The sequence below is a fragment of the Ornithorhynchus anatinus genome, chromosome 2 (genome assembly GCF_004115215.2).
Source record: "Ornithorhynchus anatinus isolate Pmale09 chromosome 2, mOrnAna1.pri.v4, whole genome shotgun sequence".
Taxonomy (NCBI): Eukaryota; Metazoa; Chordata; class Mammalia; order Monotremata; family Ornithorhynchidae; genus Ornithorhynchus; species Ornithorhynchus anatinus.
In genome coordinates, this window is record NC_041729.1 from 6,622,256 (window position 1) to 6,644,545 (window position 22,290).

General features: G+C 47.8%; 1 protein-coding gene across 2 annotated transcripts; it reads right to left on the reverse strand.

The window, feature by feature from the left end:
- Window positions 1–1,190: 1,190 nt before the first annotated feature.
- LOC100089054 (2-methoxy-6-polyprenyl-1,4-benzoquinol methylase, mitochondrial) lies at window positions 1,191–15,239 on the reverse strand. 2 transcript variants are annotated; one of them, XM_001518518.5, is made up of 7 exons: window positions 15,018–15,239; window positions 9,693–9,842; window positions 6,287–6,511; window positions 3,465–3,571; window positions 2,122–2,210; window positions 1,835–1,946; window positions 1,191–1,755 (listed from the first exon to the last, which is right to left on the reverse strand). In XM_001518518.5, the coding sequence occupies exons 1-7, from the start codon at window positions 15,217–15,219 to the stop codon at window positions 1,654–1,656; spliced, it is 987 nt and encodes a 328-aa protein (XP_001518568.2). In that variant the 5' UTR covers window positions 15,220–15,239; the 3' UTR covers window positions 1,191–1,653. The 2 variants fall into 2 exon arrangements, with proteins under 2 accessions (XP_001518568.2, XP_028914218.1); XM_029058385.1 differs by lacking the exon at window positions 15,018–15,239 and adding an exon at window positions 10,949–11,041.
- Window positions 15,240–22,290: the final 7,051 nt, after the last annotated feature.

The following is a 22,290-nucleotide window of genomic DNA, read 5'->3' on the forward strand; positions in this document are numbered from 1 at the left end:
TCTCCATTTTACAGCCAAGTGACTTGCCCAAAATTACAGCAGGTATGTGGCAGAGCAGAATTCAAACCCAGATCCTGACTCCCAGGCCCGCGCTCACTAGGCCGGGCTGCTTCCCACAAGCAACCAACCCGACCACTGCAAGACAAGTCACGTCTGCAACTATTTTGCTCAGTTCTCTGCTGAGGAGGGAAGGGCTTTTAAAATAAGCCCTTAATAAAGTAAGGATAATTTACAACCACATTAGCCCTGCCCCATTCCACAGAACTTCATTCATTCAATCATATTTATTGAGCGCTTACTGTGTGCACAATACAACTTCACAGCTGATTCCACAGCACACCTGTGAGGTAAACCTTCAAATGGATGGAATCAAAAGCCAGTAATAATAATAATAATAATGATGGCATTTGTTAAGTGCTTACTACGTGCAAAGCACTGTTCTAAGCACTGGGGAGGATACAAGGTGATCAGGTTGTCCCAGGTGGGGCTCATAGTCTTAATCCCTATTTTACAGATGGGGTAACTGAGGCACAGAGAAGTGAAGTGACTTACCCAAAGTCACACAGCTGACAAGTGGCGGAGCCAGGATTTGAATGCACGACCTCTGACTCTCAAGCCAGGGCTCTTTCCATTGAGCCACGCTGCTTCTGGTCCAGTAGAGGACCAGAACCCTGACTCCTTCCTGCCCAGGAGCCCAGGGACAAAATGTCTGAGGAGAAAGGGTGGCCCACTGGGAAAAAACATGCGCAGCCCTGTTCGCCAGGGGTCCAGGAGCTAAGAAGGATTTTTTTGGTTTTGGTTTTTAATAGTATTTGCCGAGTGCTTACTCTGTACCAGGCACCGTACTAAGCACTGGGGTAGATCTGCAGTCCCTGTCCGCAATGAGCAGCTACATGTCAGGTACTCTATTAAGCAAGCTAATCGAGTTGGATATGGTCCCTGTCCCACATGGGCCCCACAGTCTTAATCCCCATTTTACAGATGATGTCACTGAGGCACAGAGAGGGAAAGTGACTTGTGAGGTCACCCAGCAGAAAAGTGGTAGATCCGGGATTAGAACCCAGGTCCTTCTGACTCCCATGCCCAGGCTCTATCAACTAGGCCATACGTGAAAGCACTTTTTTCACTCAATGCAAAGGGAAGAAGGGCAGGAGGAATATAGGATTTTTTTCAAATATAAAGACAAAGACAAATATTCAGTATATTTAATTCTATTAAAAACAACAAAAGCCAGCAACCATCCCTTGAGCCAAGAAAGAGAAGGTCGCTGGGGCCCCAAATTAACTCCTAAAATTGTATCCTTGGGCTTCCCTTCCCTTTCTCCTTCCATATCGAGTCCTTATCTGTCCTCCTCCGGTGGCTTCCCCACCCTCTCATGGGGCGCCTTTCAAGGGAGATTAACTGACAGAAGGTTCCATACAAAATAAGTCTCCTGTGGGACCAAAGGCCAACTGCCTTCAGTCGTTCATTGCCTGAAGCCGTGGGGAGGAGAGAACACCCTCAGCTCCTCCACCCCTTCCCACCCGAGTTCCGTAGCCCAAATTCCATAGAGGGAGAAAATCCCGCTGGGCTCTCCTGAAACTGCCTGGTCCTCCCACGGGTGCTGATTTTCCAAAAGGAGAGGTGGGCTGCATCTGTAAGGGCCGGGAAGGATCACAGTTTGAAGCCCGAGTGAATGGCCACGATGCCGGACGTGAGGCTCCGGTACGTCACCTTCCGAAAACCGGCATCTTCGATCATCTCCTTGAACTCTTCCTGAGGTGGAGGAGACAGCGTTAGAAGAGCCGAGCTAAACCCGGGCCTCGTTTCTCCTCAGGAGGGGAAAGTTACTTACCTGAGCCGGGAAACGCCGGATGCTCTCCACGAGGTACTGATAGGACTTCCAGTCCCCGGCAATGACTTCCCCCAGAACTGGAATGACCTGGAAGCTATATAGGTCGTAGAGCCTGAATGGAAGGACAGACAGAACCAGTAAGAGAGCAGTATGGGAAGCAGAACGGTGCTGTTTAAGCGCTTAGTACAGTGCTCTGCACACAGTAGGCGCTGAATAAGACTGAATGAATGAATGCTTCTCTAACAGGACAACGAGGGACAAAGCCCGATTAGAAATTGGCAGCTAACCTGGCAACGAGGGGGTTGGTGACTTGGCTAAACTCCAGGCAAAGGAACCTTCCTCCTGGTCTCAAGACCCGATAGGCTTCCTCCAGTGCCTGGGAGAAAGGGAAGGTAAGAAGACATTGTCAAGTAGATACCCTCATGCCCCATCATCATCGACAACCCAGGTGGCATATTATCGAGTGCTCACTGTGTGCAGAGAACCATACTAAGTGCTTGGGAGAGTACAATGCAAGAGAATTAGCAGATACATTCCCAGCCCACGACGAGCTTCCCGTCTACTTCCGAGAGGGTGGAACTAGACGGTCCTTCAGTGGGCCTGCACGGAGCTCTGGATGCAGCTCCACAGCCCGTCCCTAGGTGACCCATCCATCGCGGTAATCGGCAAAGCAGTGAGGCCTAGTTGAAAGAGCACAGGCTCGGGAGTTCGAAGACCTGGGTTCTAATCCTGGCTCTGCCAATGGCTTGCTGTGTGACCCTGAACAAGTCGCTTCACTCCTCTGGCCCTCAATTCCCTCTACTATAAAATGGGAACTAAATCCTCTTCCCTCCTACTTAGACTTTGAGCCGCATGGGGGACAGGGATTGTGTCCCATCTAACAAACTTGCATCTATCCCAGCGCTTAGAACAGTGCTTGACACAGAGTAAGTACTTAATACCACACACAAAACTCTCTCAGTCATCATTCAAGCTTCAAAGCCCCAAAATGGCAGCTTCCTGACCAACTAGCTCTTTGAAGCTAATCCTCACCCACCTCTAAATCAATGAACATTTACTGGATTTGGAGAACTGTACTAAGCATTTGGGAGAGTACAACAGAGTTGGCAGAAAGGTTCCCTGCCCACAGGGAGCTTACATTCTAGAGGGGAGACAGACACTACAATAATAATAATAATGGCGTTTGTTGAGTGCTTACTATGTGCCAGGCACAGTACTAAGTACTGGGGTGGATACAAGCGAATAGGGTTGGATACAGGAGTTTGGACTCTCCCAAGTGCTTAGTACAGTGCTCTACACACAGTAAGTGATCCAAAAAAAGACTGGCCGACCGACTCACAGTTTAAAGGGGGAAGCAGGGATGGAGACCAATGACTTCTACAGACACAAAGACCCAGCGGCAGCAGGAGCTAGGAGAATGCCTCAAAATCGAAACTTGATGACTGTCCTTGGGCTGTCCGGCTGCGGAGAGCTTTGCTGTCCATTTTTCACCTCCTCCCCACCTATCAGGATCAAGCCTCCAGGAAATGCTTGTCCCCCTTCTCAGTCCGAGGCTTCGAAGCCCTTGAAACCTAAGACAGCACGGCCTCCCAGCCCGCGAGCTGCTCCGAAGCCAACCTTCCCTCCTCACCCGGTCCATGTGGGTGACGTTCCGGATTCCAAAGGCGATGGTGTAAACATCGAACTTGTCATCATCGAAGGGCAGTTCTTCAGCGTCGCCTACTACCCAAGCTAGGCCTGAAAGGGAACACAACCGTTCCTGGCTCCGCTCCGAAAGCCCTGCGTGCCGTTTCATTCAGACTGTGGGGCTCATAGTCTCAATCCCCATTGCCCAGAGAAGTGAAGTGACTTGTCCAAGGTCACAAATCAGACAAGTGGCGGAGCCCGGATGAGAACCCATGACCTTCCAACTCCCAGGCCCGGGTTCTACCCGCTAGCCATGCTGTTTCCGCCTGCCAGGGGTCGAGCCGGCTGTTGCCAAAGCATTTTTCCTCCCCTCAAGAAAGGTCCAACTCGGGCCTCTTGCAGGTCAAGTACAGCGGCTGGTCCTCCCACATACAGTCCAGCCTCAGGGGCAGAGGTCCCTGTCTCAGACCCCTTGGGGAAGCGCCTCTCCTGCCTGTGATGCTCATCAATCCAACAGAACCCACATATCCAAAGCCTCGTCCACTGCCGTGACTTGGGAAACACCTCCCTATGGGACGGCTCATAGCTTCTCCGCCCAAAAGCAGCATGCTCCCCTGGAAATTCATTCAATTGTATTTACTGAGCGCTTACTGTGTGCAGAGCACTGAACTAAGTGCTTGGGAAAGTACGACACAATAATAAGCAGAACATACTCTCTACCCATAATGAGTTTAGAAGGGGAGACAGACATTAAGAGAAATTAATGAAGTCAGATATGGACGTAAGTGCTGTGGGGCTGAGGGTGGGGATGAATAAGTAAGTCAGGGAGCCGCAGAAGGGAGTGAGAGAAGAAGAAAGGAGGGGCTGAGTCAGGGAAGGCCTCTTGGAGGAGATGGGCCTTCAATATGGCTTTGAAGAGGGGGGGAGTCATTGTCTGTTAGATTTGAGGAGGGAGGGAGTTCCAGGCCAGAGGCAGGATGTGGGCAAGGGATCGGCCGGGAGATAGACAAGACCGAGGAAAGGGCGCGGGCCCAGAAGTCAGAACTGTGTTCGAATCCTGGATCCGCCACTTGCCTGTTGTGTGCCCTTGGGCAAGTCACTTCACTCCTCTATTCCTCATCAGTAAAATGGGGATTCAACACCCGTTCTTCCTTGCACTTACACTGTGGGACAGGGACTGTGTCCAACCTGATCACATTGTAACTACCCCAGCATTTAGCACAGTGCTTGGAACATAGTAAACACTTAATACAATCAAAAAAAGAGCTTGAATTTTCCTTTTTTTTTTTTTTTTTAAGGTACCCAGTGTTCTACGGATTCTGCAAAGCACAGAAAGGAGATCAAGTCCTCAGATTTTAGAACGCAGATCCTTCTGACTCTATCGACTAGGCCAACCTCTTCTCTATTGTTCACTGGTTCCCCTCAATCCATTCACTGTTGTGGTGGGCTGGGGGTAGAAGCTTGACATGGGCCCACAGTGGAGGTTTGAGATGGCGGCTGGGCAGGATTAAATCCATAGATCTGAGGCAGATTCACAAGAGAAACTGAGGAGAGAGCTGCGAGCAGCTTGGTGCCAAAAGGAAGAGTCCTTGGCTCCGGTGAGAATACAGAAGTGGCATGTGATCAGTGATACCAACACTCTGGATATTTGGGAAGGGACGAGTCTGGCAGGAATCTCATTCCTTGCAGTTGAGCTTTTCAATCAGGAAAACCATGACTACTAAATAGGAGCAAAGAAACACTGTTTCTTTGTCTACATACACTGGTGGCTGTCTTTGGATCCGTGCTGATGGGTAACAAAAGAGTCCCTCATCTTGGGGTTCAAGTGGGCTGGCTAAGGCTAAAGTGAGGCGCCGGGTCTAGAGGTTTGCCCAGGCAGCTTCACCCACAGGAAAGGGCAGGGAGGGAGGGTAGGCAGAGGAAAGATGGGGGTGACAAAACCGGCTGCAAAGTGATGGGAACCACAAGCAGGAAATGCCGTGAGACATCGAACCTAGAAGTCTCATCCCCTTAATAATAATAATAATAATGACGGTATCTGTTAAGCGCTTATTACGTGCCAAGCACTGTCCTCAGCTGGGTAGATACAAGCTAATTAGGTTGGACACAGTCCCCATCCCACATGGGGCTCACGGTCTTCATGTCCGTTCTACAGATGACGTAACTGAGCCAAGAGAAGTGAAGTGACTTACTCAAGGTCACCCAGCAGACGAGTGGAGGAGCCGGGACTGGAACCTGGGTCCTTCTGATTCCCAGGCCTGTGCTCTGTCCACTAGGCCAGGCTGCTTCCACACTACCTGCAAGCTGGAATCTCCAGGCCGAATCAGGGGGAGAGGACACAGTCCTGGATTTTGGATGGCCTGAAATCAGCCCAGTGATAGGTTGGAGTCCCCTCTAGATGGTGAGTTCGTTGTGGGCAGAGCTTACCACTGATGACTTTTGTACTGTACTTTCCCAAGTGCTTAATACAGGGCTCTACACACAGTAAGTGCATAATAAATATGATCGAATGAATTCCCAGGGGACCATCCCTGGGAACCACGCTTCCTTATGAGACCTACAGGGGGCAGTGTCGACCACTCTTTGGCCCTGCTAAACTCATTTCGGGCGGGGGACCTGTGTGCGAATTCTCTTCTCCTCTCCCAAGTACTCGGCACAGTGCTCTGCACATAGTAAGCATTCGATAAATACCACTGATCGATTGATTCCTTCCCTACCCGAAACTCCAAGGACAGCCATTTGGGGACAATGAACACACGAAATCCAACATTCTCCTTTCATTCTGTCCGGTTCTTTTGCCGATCATTCACCTCCCCTGGGACCTACCTTTTCCGTAGCCCAGGGTCTGGGCTTTCTCCTTGCCAACCTTTAGCATTTCCTTGTTAATGTCGCAGACCACCACTTGGGAGCCCCCCAGAGGGTCATGGGCCACACCCTGGTAACTCTTGGCAATTTCTGCCCAGGATAAGTTTTGCTGGGCCTTCAGTTTCTCTCGCTGCTGCTGCCGTTGCTGAGAGCGAATATAATTAATGAATCGAAAGGCAATGTCTCCTGGAAAAGCAAAAGGAAGGGGAAGGAATCAAAATTGTGAGTATCTACTGAACCCTAAAACAAATTCATCACAGGTTTAAAGCCTGTGAGTCTCATGTATGGAGACTGTGAGCCCCATGCGGGACAGGGACTGTGTCCAACCTGATTTGCTCGTATCCACCCCAGTGTTTAGTACAGTTCTGCAATTACTATTAAAGCCTCTAAACTATGGTTGCTAAGTCTCTGTCCTACTCGGATGATACGAATAGGGAACTGGGAATAACTTCTGGTAGAGGAGTTTTTAGGAGGACTTTAAAGGTGGGGAAGGACCTGGTTTGGTGGTTATGGGAGGAAGGAAGAAAGGAGTTCCATGCAGGAGGAAAGGCACTGTGGTCTGGAGCAGAGATTGAAGAGTTGAGAGTGGGATACATTCAGGAGGTTAGCTAGAGAGGTGTGAAGAATGCAAAATAAGATAATAATAATAATAATAATGTGGGTATTTGTTAAGCGCTTACTATGTGCCGAGCACTGTTCTAAGTGCTGGGGTAGACACAGGAGAATCAGGTTGTCCCACGGGGGGCTCACAGTCTTAATCCCCATTTTACAGATGAGGGAACTGAGGCACCGAGAAGTTAAGTGACTTGCCCAAAGTCACACAGCTGGCAAGTGGCAGAGCTGGGATTCGAACCCATGACCTCTGACTCCAAAGCCCGTGCTCTTTCCAGTAAGCCACGCTGCTTGACAAGGCTGCTGTCCACTCTGTCTCCAAATAATATTTTGTAAGCCCTTGAGGCTAGGAATAGCGTCCACCAACTCTACTGTATTCGCCCAAGTGCTTAGTACACAACAAGCACTCAATAATATATTGTATTTATTGATCATTTACAGTGTGCAGAGCACTGTATTAAGCTCTTGGGAGAGTACAAAATAATAGTTGGTAGACACATTCCCTATGCACAATGAGCTTACAGTCCAGAGGGGGATAATACTATTGATGGTTCAATTTAGTGCTTACTCTGTGTCAGACACATTTAGTAAGAAGCGGCATGGACTAGCGGCAAGAGCACGGGCCTAGGAGACAGAAGGACTGGCTCCTACGCTTGTCTGCGGTATGACCTTGAGCAAGTCACTTCACTTCTCTGGGGCTCAGTTACCTCTTCTGTAAAATGGAGATTAAGACCGGGAGCCCCATGCGGGACAGGGACTGTGTCCAAACTGATTAACTTGTATCTAATCCAGCGCTTAGTACAGTGCATGGCACATAGTAAGCACTTAGAAATACCATAAAAACACACACACAGTGCTGCTTCTTTCCCCCAGGTCGCATCTTCCCAACTATGCTCTTCTGCATTCCCAACCACCTGTAGCACTCCTGTCCCACATATGTTCGAGACCATACACTTAAAGGCTCTACTGTGTTAAGCACTTAATTCATCCACATATCAATCTTTCCAATTCCTTCTTCCTCCTTTTGGCAACTATTATCCCTTGCTTGACTGTAAGCTCCTTGAAGGGAGTGTGTCTTCCAAATCTCCCAGGTGCTTGTGCTGCGGACTTATGAGGAGTGCGATAAATATTACCGATTGACCAACAGGTGAGAATGAAAAGGTAAGGAAGTTGAGAGGCTTGGCTCCAATGTCGGGAATTTGTTTTGATGCGCAAAGAGGCGAGGAGTCATTGGAAGTGTTTGAGGCAGGGGTGATGCAGTAAGAGGCACTCCGGAAAGATGATCCAGGCAGCGGCCGGGGGGACAACAGATGGGAAAGGGGAGAAGCCTGGAGCAGGGAGATGGAAAAGGAGATTGATAGAGTCATCCAGCTGGGAGGTGACAAAGGTTTAAAACCAGGGTGGTGGCCAGAAAGGATGGAGAGGGAAGGGCAAATCCAGGAAATACTGGGGAGAAAAAAGCCAAGAGGTTTTAGAGATGGACTCCATTTGGGTGACGAAAGTCAGAGATGTGTCAAAGACGACCTCAAGGTTGTGAGGTTGCGGGACAGACAGGAAGGTGATGCTGTCAACCAGGATGGGAGAGGTACAAGAAGGAAGTAGTTTAGGACAGCAGATGAGGGTACTTGAAATTCCTGAAATAACCTCAATCAATTTTTACTGAGCATTTGCTATGTTCAGAGCACTGTACTAAGAGAGTACAATGAACAGAATTAGCAGATACTTTCCCTGCCCATAACGAGGCGGAGACAGATGTTAATATAAGTCATGTATAATACATATCTTAGAGATCTGTCCATAAATGCCAAGGGGTTGGGAGTGGGGCAAATATCAAATGCCCAAAGGGCAGGATCCAAGCGTATGGACCCAGAAGGGACAGCAAGCTGGGGAAATGAGGGCTTTGTCGGGGAAGGCCTCGACCCTAAAATGTGCTTTTGTTTTCCTTGTGCTAAAAGTACTTTAAAAATCTTTACTCTGTAAAGGTTTAAAAGTCCTTTAAAAAAGTAGTTTAAAAGTCCTTTACTCTGTAGGTGAAGAATGTGTTCATTTACTTTTATATTGTACTCTCCCAAGCATTTAGTACAGTGCTCTGCACACAGTTAAGTGCTCAATAAATATGACTGAATGACTGACAGAATAAATATGTTTAGGTACTGAGAAGCAGCATTGCCTAGTGACTAGAACCTGGGCCTGGGAGTCAGAAGCACTTGGGTTCTAATCCCGGCTCCACCATCTTTCTGCTGTGGGGCCTTGGCAAATCACTTTACCGGTCCTTCAGTTCCCTCATCTGTAAAATGGGTATTAAGACTGTGAGCCCCATGTGGGCTAGGGATTGTGTCCAACTGGATTAGCTTGTACCTACCTTAGTGCCTGGCACATAATACGTGCTTAACAAGACCTTAAAAAAAAAAAAAAGATGGGCAGATGAGACTCCACCTCTCTTTGAACCAGAATTACTAACTCCAAATCAATCGATTGTATTTACTGAGTGCTTACTGTGTGCAGGGCATGGTACTGTAAACTCATTGTGGGCAGGGAATGTGTCTGTTTATTGTTCTATTCTACTCTTCCCCAAGCACTTAGTTCGGTGCTTTGCACACAGTTAAGTGCTCAAGAAATACAACTGAATGAATACTATGAAAATGGCAAGGATTCTTGTACTCCGAGCTACCACCTCAAAGCCAGAACCGGCACCCTCCCGGTGAGGTTCTGCAGTTTCAACCCCGAACAGGCAGAATGAGAGAGGGTCTCTTACCTGTGCCCCCAGCCACATCGAGCAGCTGGGTCCCTGGATGAGGCCTCATTTGCTGCAGCAGCAGGTCCTTCCAGATCCGGTGGATTCCCAGGCTCATCGAGTCGTTCATCACGTCATACTTCTTAGCCACGCTCTCAAACACCTGGTACACTGAGGACGGCGAGCCAAACCGCCAAGTTGGTCACAACTGTTATCCCGGAGGGGTCCCTTTGGAAAGGTCGAGGGAAACCTGCCTCTCCAAACACCTCTATTCCCTGAAGGCGAGGCTGAGCCAGGTCAGCAGCGTGGCCACAGGGCTGCCCGCATTTGTCACTGGTTAGGGGAGCCAGTCGGGGAGCCTAGCGCTATCGGGACGGGAAATCTGGGGGATGGGTTTGCAGGTAGAATTCGGAAGGGGCCACAGATCTGACCCAAGCCCGAGGAGTTCTGGAGTCCATGCCCGGCCCACACGAACTTTCGGTGTGGCAATCGGGAACTTCCTTGCACATCCAGCCTAAACTCATTCCTTGCCCACTAGATTTTTATGCTCCTTGTGGGTAGGGATCCTGTCTAGTAGCTCTCCTAGATTCTTCTAGGCACTCGGTATACTGCTCTGCACACAGTAGGCGCTCAACAAATAGGATTGATGGATTGATCCAGCGACAGCTTGGCAGGCTGATGACTCCCTCTACACTGAGTCCACTTAGGGCTCTATGAGGACAGGATCTGCCCCAGAGGAGCAGATAGGACCGTACCCTACCCAGTGACCAATCTGTCTGTTGCAACTTTTTAAAATAATTCATGCCTGGAAGCAGATCACATTCAACAGTTCTCATCCCAGGTCTCTTGGGCCCATTTTTTTTTCCATTTATTTAACTGCATTTGACGGGGCACATCATATATTACCCATGTGTTGCATTTGCTCAGTCTAACAGGTAGGGATCAACTTTCTTCAATCATTCATTCTACTGTATCATTGAGGACTTACTATGTGCAGATCATTGTACTAAGCACTTGGGAAAGTACAATACAACAAGAAAGAGTGACATTCCCTGCCCACAACAAGCTTCCAGTCTGGATGGTCTGGTTTTTTTTCTACTTATGGAACCATTAAATAGCCACAACTTTCCAAGTTCCAGTACAGAAGCCAGAGCAGAGGTTTAGGAGAAAATCAACAATCTCATATAGGGTTCACAGACTAAGGGGAGAGAGAACAGGCATTTATTCCCCACTTTACAGCTGAGGAAACTGAGGCACAGAGAAGTTAAGTGACTTGCCTGAGCAGACAAAATGGTGCAGTGGAATTGGAATTCAGGTCCTCTGACTCCCAGGCCCATGCTCTCGCCATTAGGCCAAGTAGTAGCCCATTGCTAAGGAATATCAGAATGATTATTATTTTCAAGTGTCGTTGAGTCATTTCCGATTCATAGTGACTACGGATATATTTTTTCCAGAACGTCCCGTCTTCTGCCATAATCCAAAACCTTTCTACCGGTTCTTCCGTTATCGTTATTAATTAATGTTGGTATTTGTCAAGCGCTTACTATGTGCCGAGCACTGTTCTAAGCGCTGGGGTAGACACAGGGGAATCAGGATGTCCCACGTGGGGCTCACAGTCTTAATCCCCATTTTACAGATGAGGGAACAGACACAGAGAAGTTAAGTGACTTGCCTACAGTCACACAGCTGACAAGTGGCAGATCCGGAATTCAAACCCATGACCGCTGACTCCCAGGTCCATACTCTCCCCACTGAGCCACACTGCTTCACGCTGTTATGATCTCTATCCATCTAGCTGCCCGTCTGCCTCTTCTATCTTTTCCCTGGACTTTTCGTAGCATTAGTGTCTTCTCTAGAAAATTAGTCCTCCTGATTATGTGTTCAAAATATGCTAATCTAAGTTGAGTCACTTGGCCTTCCAAAGACCATTTTGGCTTAATTTGCTCCAAAACCCATTTGTTTGTTTTTCAGGCAGTCCGTGGTATTCGCAATTAGAATTTTTAAAAACCCTCTAACAATATCTAGATTCACCTTTTCCGACCCATGAGATGGAAGTAGAGGACCTGGAATCCAATTTTTTAAAATCTATTGCAAATGGCTTGGGGATCATTTCTAACTAGCTGCAACTTTAGTTCAGCTCTCTCCAAGCTGGAAGTAGGAGCTAGTGAGTAAGGTATAGGACCTGGGGATGACAGGGAAATGCACAGATGAAAGTCACATCTGTAAAGGCTTCAGTCCTTCCCCAAGGGGTGGAAGGGTGGTTGTGCCCCTCATTCCCTATCCTCAACTAATCCCGGCTGCACCACTTGTCTACCATGTGACCTTGGACAAGTCACTTCATTCAATCGTATTTATTGAGCGCTTACTGTGTGCAGAGCATTGTACTAAACACTTGCAAAGTACAATTCGGCAACAGAGAGAGACAATACCTACCTGACAGTGGGCTCACAGACAAGAAGACTTCCCTGGGCCTCGGTCACCTCATCTGGAAAATGGGGATTAAGACTGTGAGCCCTATGTGGGACATGGACTGTGTCCAACCTGATTATCTTCTACCTACCCCACCACTTAGTACACTGCCTGACACATAGTAAGTGCTTAACAAATACCATTAAAAAAACACCCAAAACTAGGGTGTATTAAAGGGGTTCTGCCCACAGTAAGCGCTCAATAAATACGACTGAATGAATGAGGGCTAAAACAAAGACCAGTGAAGATCCCAGCCTAGGCAAGCTGGTGACTTCAAACTGCATATCACCCTTAACCTCTCTGTGTCTTAGTTTTCCCCAGTTGATTTCCCTCCCAGGGTTACTTTACGGCTTACCATCAATGAATGTGACACATTTTAAGCCCTTCAGGAGACACATACTTTATACGTTCAACGTATCGTTATTTGCTGGGAACCAAGTGCCCACAATTACTAAAGCCACCTCGACCAGCACCACAAACCCTTGTTTTCAATGCGGGAAACCCTAAGTCCTTTCAATTCTCCTACACCACCTGCCTGGGCAAGGAAGTGTCCACCTGCAACCTGATGACTAGGCCGCTCCTCAGTTCTGATCTTGCCATGGCACAATCCAAATGAGACTCAATCAATCAGTGGTATCTATTGAGCAATTACTGTGTGCAGAACACTATACCATGCACTGGGGAGAGTACAATACAACAGAGTTGGCAGACACGTCCCCTGCCTGCAAAGAACTTCCAGTATGGCAGGCTCCCCAAGCCCAGGATTTTCCCCTGTCCAGAACTCCGGGATGATTCCTGCCTTGCAGAAGGAGGGGGAATCTCAATCAATCGTACTTATTGAGCGCTTACTATGTGAAGAGCACTGTACTGAACATTCAAAAGAGTACAATATAACAGAGTTGGTAGACATGTTCCCTGCACACAATGAGCTCAGTCTAGAGGGGAAGACGGACATTAATGTTCACAAATAAATTACACATAGACATGCACACAGAAGCAGCATGGCCAAGTGGAAAGAGCACAGGCCTGGGAGTCAGAAGGTCCTGGGTTCTCATCCTAACTCTGCCCCTTGTCTGCTGTGTGACCTGGGGCAAATCACTTCACTTCTCTGGGCCTCAGTTACCTCATTTGCAAAATGGGGATTGAGAGAGACTGAGTCCCATGTGGGACAGGGACTGTGTCCAACCTAACCTGTACCTATCCTAGTGCTTGGTAAGTGCTTGGCACATTGTAAGTGCTTAACAAGTACTATAATTATGAATTACTATTACTCTGTGCAGAGCACTGCGCTAAGCACTTGGGAGAGTACAACAGAATAACAAACAGCCACATTCCTTGTTGTCAGGCTCACGGGATGGAAATAGAAAGTCACATTTTTAACAGTTACACATGAGAAGTAACATGGCTTTGTGGAAAGAGCTCAGGCTTGGGAGTTAGAGGTCGTGGGTTCTAATCCCGGCTCTGCCCCTTGTCAGCTGTGCCTCTTTGGGCAAGTCGGTTCACTTCTCTGTGCCTCAGTTCCCTCATCTGTAAAATAATGTTGGTATTTGTTAAGCGCTTACTACGTGCAGAGCACTGTTCTAAGCGCTGGGGTAGACACAGGGTCATCAGGTTGTCCCACATGGGGCTCACAGTCTTAATCCCCATTCTACAGATGAGGTAACTGAGGCACAGAGAAGTGAAGTGACTTGCCCACAGTCACACAGCTGACAAGTGGCAGAGCTGGGATTCGAACTCATGACCTCTGACTCTAAAGCCCGGGCTCTTTCCACTGAGCCACACTGCTTCTCATGGGCAAACTGAGGCACAGAGAAGTGAAGTGACTTGCCCAAAGAGGCACAGCTGACATCATCTGTAATCCTCATCTGTCAAATGGGGATTTAAGACTGTGAGCCCTGTGTGGGACAATCTAATTACCTTGTATCTTCCCCCAGTGCTCAGAACAGTGCTTGGCACATAGTAAGCGCTTAACAAATACCAACATCATTATTATTAAAGGCTTCAGTCCAACCCCAAAGGGTGAAGGGGTGGGTGTGTATATATCTATGATTCTATTTATTTTGATGGTATTGATGCCTACTTACTTGCAGGCAGGTCACTTAACTTCTCTGTGCCTCAGTTACCTCATCTGTAAAATGGGGATTAACTGTGAGCCTCACGTGGGACAACCTGATGACCCTGTACCTCCCCCAGCACTTCGAACAGTGCTCTGCACATAGTAAGCGCTTAACAAATACCAACATTATTGTTTTGTTGCCTGTCTCCCCCGTTTAGACTGTAAGCCCACTGTTGGGCAGGGATTGTCTCTGTTGCCCAAGCGTCCATTCCAAGCGCTTAGCACAGTGCTCTGCAGCGTGGCTTACTGGCAAGAGCCCGGGCTTGGGAGTCAGAGGTCATGGGTTCGAATCCCGGCTCAGCTGTGTGACTTTGGGCGAGTCACTTCACTTCTCTGGGCCTCAGTTCCCTCATCTGTCAAACGGGGATGAAGACTGGGAGCCCCAGGTGGGACAACCTGATGACCCTGTATCTCCCCCAGCGCTTAGAACAGTGCTCTGCACCTAGTAAGCGCTTAACAAATACCAACCTTATGATCTGCACACAGTAAGCGCTCAATAAATACGACTGAATGAAGGGGTGTGCCCCTCATTGTCTATCCTCGACTAATCCCGGCGCCTTCACTTGTCTGCTGCCTGACCTTGGGCAAGTCGTTTCTTCCGTGGGCCTCAGTCACCTCATCTGCAAAATGGGGGTGAAGGCTGCGGGCTGATGGAGGATAGGGGCTGGGTCCAACTCATTGTTTTGCAAGCCCAGCGCTTAGTGCAGTGCCTGAGGAGCCGTGGTCTGCAGGCCTCCCTCCCTCCCCGCTTTCCCCTTCACCTTTGCCCCCCTTCTCCGCCTCGGAGACCGTCTGGAACCCGAAGTGAGTGTCCGCCTCCCGCTTCTCGGTGGAGAAAAGCCGTCCTGCCGGCGCGGCCCGGTTCCCTCCGCGCCCAGGAGGCAAGAAGCCGAGGCGGGAGCCCGCCAGCCGCCATCCCCGCCTGAGGAGGCCGCACACTCCACCGCTCTCAGGGGCCGCCATCTTGACGACCCCGAGGCCCAGCCCGCGGCGGCGCGAGGGCCCGGCGGGGAAGGGTCACGTGTTAGCTCTCAACCAATCAGAAGCCATCTTCGCCTCGGCCAGAACCTCATCGGGCCGGAAGTGACGTGAGGATGATGGGGCGGGCGGGGCGTGATGAGGGCAGGTTGATAGGAGGTGGTTTTTTCCTCCATTTTTGAGAGAGCTTTTGGTGAGGGCCTGTTGCAGAGGCAGGTCTGCTCAACTGCTTCCTGGAAGGAAGAGTTGATCTTTTTAATAATGATGGTATTTGTTAAGCGCTTACTATGTGCAGAGCACTGTTCTAAGCACTGGGGTAGACACAGGGGAATCAGGTTGCCCCACGTGGGGCTCACAGTCTTCATCCCCATTTTACAGATGAGGTAACTGAGGCACAGAGAAGTGAAGCGACTTGCCCACAGTCACACAGCTGGCAAGTGGCAGAGCCGGGATTTGAACTCATGACCTCTGACTCCAAAGCCCGGGCTCTTTCCACTGAGCCTTTCCACTAGCTTTGATTTTAATTACCCAACCTGTGCAGTTTTACCCTATTTCAGGGGTAGATTTACTCACTGCTTCCTGGAAGGAAGAGTTGATCTTTTTCTCTTTACTAGCTTTGATTTTAGTTACCCAACCTGTTTAGTTTTACCATATTTCAGGGGTAGATTTGCTCACTGCTTCCTGGAAGGAAGAGTTGATCTTTTTCTTTTTCTCTCTATTAGCTTTTGTTTTAGTTATCCAACCTGTTGAGTTACCCTGTTTCAGGGATAGATTTACTCACTGCTTCCTGGAAGGAAGAGTTGATCTTTTTCTTTTTCTCTCTTCTAGCTTTTATTTTAGTTATCCAACATGTTGTTACCCAGTTTCAGGGATAGATTCGCTCACTGCTTCCTGGAGGGAGGAGTTGATCTGTTTCTTTTTCTCTCTGCTAGTTTTTATTTTAGTTATCCAACCTGTTGACTTACCCTGTTTCAGGGATAGATTTGCTCACTGCTTTTAGTTACCCAACCTGTTCAGTTTACCCTGTTTCAGGGATAGATTTGCTCACTGCTTCCTGGAGTGGGGAGCTTCTCCTTTCTCCTTGTGCTCTAATAGTTTTTATTTTAGTTATCCAACGTGGCTCAGTGGAAAGAGCCCGGGCTTGTGAGTCAGAGGTCATGGGTTCGAATGCCGACTCTGCCACTTGTCAGCTGTGTGAGTGTGGGCGAGTCACTTAACTTCTCTGTGCCTCAGTTCCCTCATCTGTAAAATGGGGATGAAGATTGTGAGCCTCACGTGGGACAACCTGATTGCCCTGTATCTACCCCAGCACTTAGAACAGTACTCTGCGCATAGTAAGCGCTTCACAAATACCAACATTATTATTATTATTATCCACCCTGTTGAGTTACCCTGTTTCACGGGTAGATTTGCTTATCTCATCTTGAAGGAGGGGAGTTGATTTTTTTCCTTTTCTCTCTACTGGTTTTTATTTAGTTATCCAACCTGTAGAGTTACCCTTTTTCAGGGGTAGATTTGCCCACTGCTTCCTGGAAGGAAGAGTGGATCTTTTTTCTTTTTCTCTCTACTAGCTTTTATGTTAGTTATCCAACCTGTTGAGTTACCCTGTTTCAGGGATAGATTTGCTCACTGCTTCCTGAAGGGGGAGTTGATTTTTTTCCTTTTCTCTCTACTAGTTTTTATTTTGGTTACCCAACCTGTTCAGTTTACCCTGTTTCAGGGATAGATTTGCTCAATGCTTCCTGGAGGGGGAGCTTCTCCTTTCTTCTTTTTGCTCTACTAGTTTTTATTTTCGTTATCCACCCTGTTGAGTTACCCTGTTTCAGGGATGGATTTGCTTACTTCTTGAAGGGGGGAGTTGATTTTTCTCCTTTTCTCTCTACTGGTTTTTATTTTATTTATCCAATCTGTTGAGTTACCCTGTTTCAGAGATAGATTTGCTCACTGCTTCCTGGATGGAGGAGTTGCTCTTTCTCCTCTTCTTTCTAGTGGTTATTTTATTTGTCCAACTGTTTAGTTTCGCTACTTCAGGCAACACTTTCCTGTGAAGGTGAAACGATGGGGGATTGAACCCTTTCCCCCCTTCCTTCCTCCAAAATTGTCTTGAGTTTTTAATATATTTCGATTGGGTCTCATGTCTTTTTCTGTGTTTATTTGGACCTTTGGGCTGTTCTGATTCAAGAGCTAGTAAGGAGGTGAGGTCATGTACCATAAAATTGTGAGTGATTATAATTTAAGGTGCTCTTTAGCTTCTCTTGGACTATGGTAAAGGATTCACTTAAAGAGGGTAAAGGTCCCATTGTCTTTGCTTCTAATAGTAATAATATTGTGGTATTTCTTTCATTCATTTGTTATTTATTGAGCACTTTGTGTGCAGAGCACTTTACTGAAAGCTTGGGAAAGGTACAGTATAACAATAAACAGTGACATTCCCTGTCCACAATGAGCGTAAGCGCTTTCTATGTACCAGGTACTGTATAATAATGATAGTATCTGTTAAGCGCTTACTATGTGCCATGCACTATTCTAAGCACTGGGGGTAGATAAAAGATAAGCAGGTTGTCCCACATGGGGCTCACAGTCTTCATCCCCATTTTACAGATGAGGTCACTGAGGCACCGAGAAGTTGGTGGCTTGCCCAAGGTCACACAGCAGACAAGTGGCGGAGCCGGGATTAGAACCCATGTCCTCTGACTCTCAAGCCCGGGCTCTTTCCACTAAGCCATGCATGCTGCTTCTCTCTATTAAGGGCTGGTGTGGATACAAGCAAGTTGGGTTGGATCCAGTTCGTGTCCAACATGGAGCTCATGGTCTTCATCCCCATTTTACAGATGAGGTAACTGAGGCCCAGAGAAGTGATTTGCCCAAGGTCACACAGCAAACAAGTGGTGGAGCCAGGATTAGAACCCATGACCTCCTGACTCCCAGGCCTGGGCTCTAGACGCTAGGCCATGAACCTTTCTGTGATGGCTATTCCCCCGAGTCTGCTAGCTAAAGTACAATGGGAGAAATTGGATTTCAGTACCACTGCTGGATCAGATGTCAGGAAAAACTCCAGAGAAAAGCTGCCACTTGTTGGCCTTATGTGTTATTAAGTGCCACCTCCCTATATACATTTTGAAATTTAATGGGGTAAGTTGGGTTCTCCTGTGCTAAGGTCCAGCTGCTCATGTTCCCTTCCAATAAATCGGGACCTGTTTGCACCCATTTTTCATCCCCTCCAGCTTTCACAAGATCACATTTCCAGCTCACCCTAACACAGGGAAGGCATTTTATGTATTATTAATAATAATATAATGGTACTATTATGGTATTATGCTACTGATGCCTTTTACTTGTTCTGCTTTGTTGTCTGTTTCCCCGCTTCTAGGCTGTGAGCCCGTTGTTGGGTAAGGATTGTCTCTATCTGTTGCCGAATTGTACTTTCCAAGGACTTGGTGCTCTGCACACAGTAAGCGCTCAATAAATACGAATGAATGAATGCATATTAAGCGCTTACTATGTGCCAGGCACTGTACTAGGCACTCGGGTGAATACAAGCAAATTGAGTTGGACACAGTCCCTGTCCCACGTGGGGCTCACATTCTCAACCCCCATTTTACAGGCCTAGAGAAGTGAAGTGACTTGCCCAGTGTCACACAGCAGACAAGTGGCGGAGTCATAATTAGAAGTCACCACCCTCTGATTCCCAGGCGTGGGCTCTGTCTACTACACCGTGTTGCTTCTCTGCTGCTGCTTCTCACCATGCTGCTGCTTTAATCTCTGCGGTTACGGAAGATTTAGTGTAAGCCATCTTGAGCAGAAAGGAAGAGGGTGGAGAGTTTTCCTTGGTTTCCCATGTGTTTCCACCTTGATTTAGGTTTATCCACCCTGGGAGCTTCACATCTTTGTAAGGAAAAAATCCCTGGACCCCAAGAACCATTCCTGAAATGGAAGAATTTGCTATGACCAGGTATTTTGCCCTCTCCTCATCTCCTTTGTTGGAATTAGTGGTTTCAGGAATCAGAAATTGAATGTGACAGAAAATGAGGGATGTGTTTCCCACCCAGCTTGGGGAAGTGATTTGAAAAAGAGTTCTAAGAATTATCTTGGCAAGTGAAGAAAGGACTGCTTAATTCCCTCAATAACAATTCTCATCCTTTGTTTAAAGGAAAAGGAGCCCAGCTGGTTGGAGGGGTAAGGATGCACTTGACTCTTCTGTGTCACCTATGCAGGCTGAGAAAAAATCTATATGAGGAAGGGAATGGATTGGAAAGGACCTCAGTTCCTCTGGGGCTTCAAACAAGGCCCCGGGGCAGTAGTCATGCTCTACCTTATTTCAGTGCTTTATGGAAATGCATTTGTGTGAGGTAAAGTGAGATTTTATCGACTCATCATACAATTCATGTGGATTATCTAAACCGGGAAAACCCAGAAGTCTATTGTTCAAGTCACTCTAGCTCTAACTAAATTGCTGATTTTTGTGTTTATCTCAGAGTAGGATACACTGCTGGGCATCCATGTTTATAACCTTGAAGAAGGTAAATTTAGGAAGGATGAAAGTGCTTGTATCTTCCCTCTTCCTTATTATTTATCATCATTCCTCGGGGAGTGTCTGATCTGCTATTTCCGCATTTTTTGTTGTGTTGATTCTCAGTTTATATTCACCAGGAGTGCATCATCTTACTGCAGGAATTCCATTAGGAAATACGCATTAACAGGAATCTCTCCAAGATGGTGAATTTCACTTTTGATGGTGGGAGAGAGTGTAAAACTCTTTTGATTTTACTCTTATTTCATTGCTTCTCAAACTCTCTGAAGGATGTTGGTGAAATGGAAACCAAAGGCAAACATCTTCTCTGACTTCTCAACATACTTAAGTGGCGTGGATAGATCCTGGGCCGGGGAGTCAGAAGGACCTGGGTTCTAATCCTGGCTCCACCACTTGTCTGCTGTGTGGCCTTGGGCAAATCACTTAACTCCTCTGGGTCTCAGTTCCCTCATCTGTAAAATTTAGATTGACTGTGAGTCCCGGATGGGACATGGACTGATTGGCTTGTATCTACCCCAGTGCTTAGTAGAGAAGCAGTGTGGCTCAGTGAAAAGAGCCCGGGCTTGGGAGTCAGAGGTCGTGAGTTTGAATCCCAGTTCTGCCACTTGTCAGCTGTATGACTGTGGGCAAGTCACTTCTGTGCCTCAGTTACCCCATCTGTAAAATGGGGATTAACTCTGAGCCTCACGTGGGACAACCTGATTACCCCTTATCTACCCCGGCGCTTAGAACAGTGCTCGGCACATAGTGCTTAACAAATACCAACATTATTATTACAGTGCCTGGCACATAGTAAGCACATGGGAAGCAGCGTGGCTCAGTGGAAAAGAGCCTGGGTTTCGGAGTCAGAGGTCATGGGTTCGACTCCCGGCTCTGCCACTTGTCAGCTGTGTGACTGTGGGCAAGTCACTTCACTTCTCTGTGCCTCAGTTCCCTCATCTGTAAAATGGGGATTAACTGTGAGCCTCATGTGGGACAACCTGACTACTCTGTATCTACCCCAGCGCTTAGAACAGTGCTCTGCACATAGTAAGCGCTTAACAAATACCAACATTATTATTATTACTTTAATAATAATGATGAGGATGGTATTTGTTATGCGCTTAACTATGTGTCAAGCACTGTTCTAACCGCTGGGGGAGATACAAGCTAATCACGGTGGACACAGTCCATGTCCCACCTGGGACTCACAGCATCATTCCCCATTTTACAGATGAGGTAGCTGAGGCCCAGAGAAGTTGAGTGACTTGCCCAAGGTCACGCAGTGACCCATTTAAAAAAATCTACATGGAAATGTGAAGCTGATCACACGATCAGACATATGTTCGAGGGCGTATTTTGCAGAACGAGTCAACCATGAAAAAGAGAGCCAGCGTGACCTAAAGGAAAGACTCTAGGCCTGGGATACAGAGAACGTGGGTTCCTGCTTCTAAAGTCCTGAGTGACCTTGAGCAAGTCACTTCATTTCTCTGTGTCTAGCCTATCACGCCTTGATTACTCCGTCAGCCTCCTGGCTGACCACCCCGCCTCCTGTCTCTCACCACTCCAGACCACGCTCCACTCTGCTGCCGGAATCATTTTCTTTCAGACCACGTTTCCCCACTCTTCAAAAAAACTCCAGCGGTTGCCCTCCCACCTCCGCATCAAACAGAAAAACTCCTCCCCATTGGCTTTAAAGCAGTCAGTTCACCTTGCCCCCTCTTACCTCACCTCCCTACTTTTCCTACCGCTACCCAGCCCGCACGCTTTGTTCCTCTAATGCTAACCTCCTCGCTGTACCTCAGTCATCTCATCTAGCTCGCCATCTCGTCTATCTCCCCGCCGACCTCAGGCCCACATCCTGCCTCTGGTCTGGAACGCCCTCCCTCTTCATATCAGACAGATAATTGCTCTCCCCCCACTTCAAAGCCTTACTGAAGGCCCACCTCCTCCAAGAAGCCTTCCGTGACTTAATCTTCCTCTTCTCCCACTCCTATATTGCCCTGACTTGCCCCCTTCATTCATCCTCCCTTCCAGCCCCTTAGCACTTATGTGTATATCTGAAATTAATTAGTGTATACTAATGTCTCTTTCCCCCTCTAGACTCAGCTCCTTGTGGGCAGGGAATGTGCCTGTTGATGAACTCTCTCAAGTGCTTAGTACAGTGCTTTGCACTTGTTCAGCGGTCAATAAATACGATCGAATGAATGAATTCAACAAAAGTGCCAGTTTCCCCATCTGTAAAATGGGAATTACCTGTTCTTCCTCATCCTTATTTGGTTTATTTGATCATATTTATTGCGCATTTACTGTGTGCAAAGCACTACGCTAATGAGTATTAATGCTATACTAAGTGCTTGGTTTAGAAGCAGCGTGGCTTAGTGGAAAGAGCCCGGGCTTGGGAGTCAGAGGTCATGGGTTCTAATCCCCGCTCTGCCTTTTGTCAGCTTTGTGACCTTGGGTAAGTCACTTCACTTCTCTGGGCCTCAGTGACCTCATCTGTAAAATGGGGATAAAGACTGCGAGCCCCACGTGGGACAATCTGA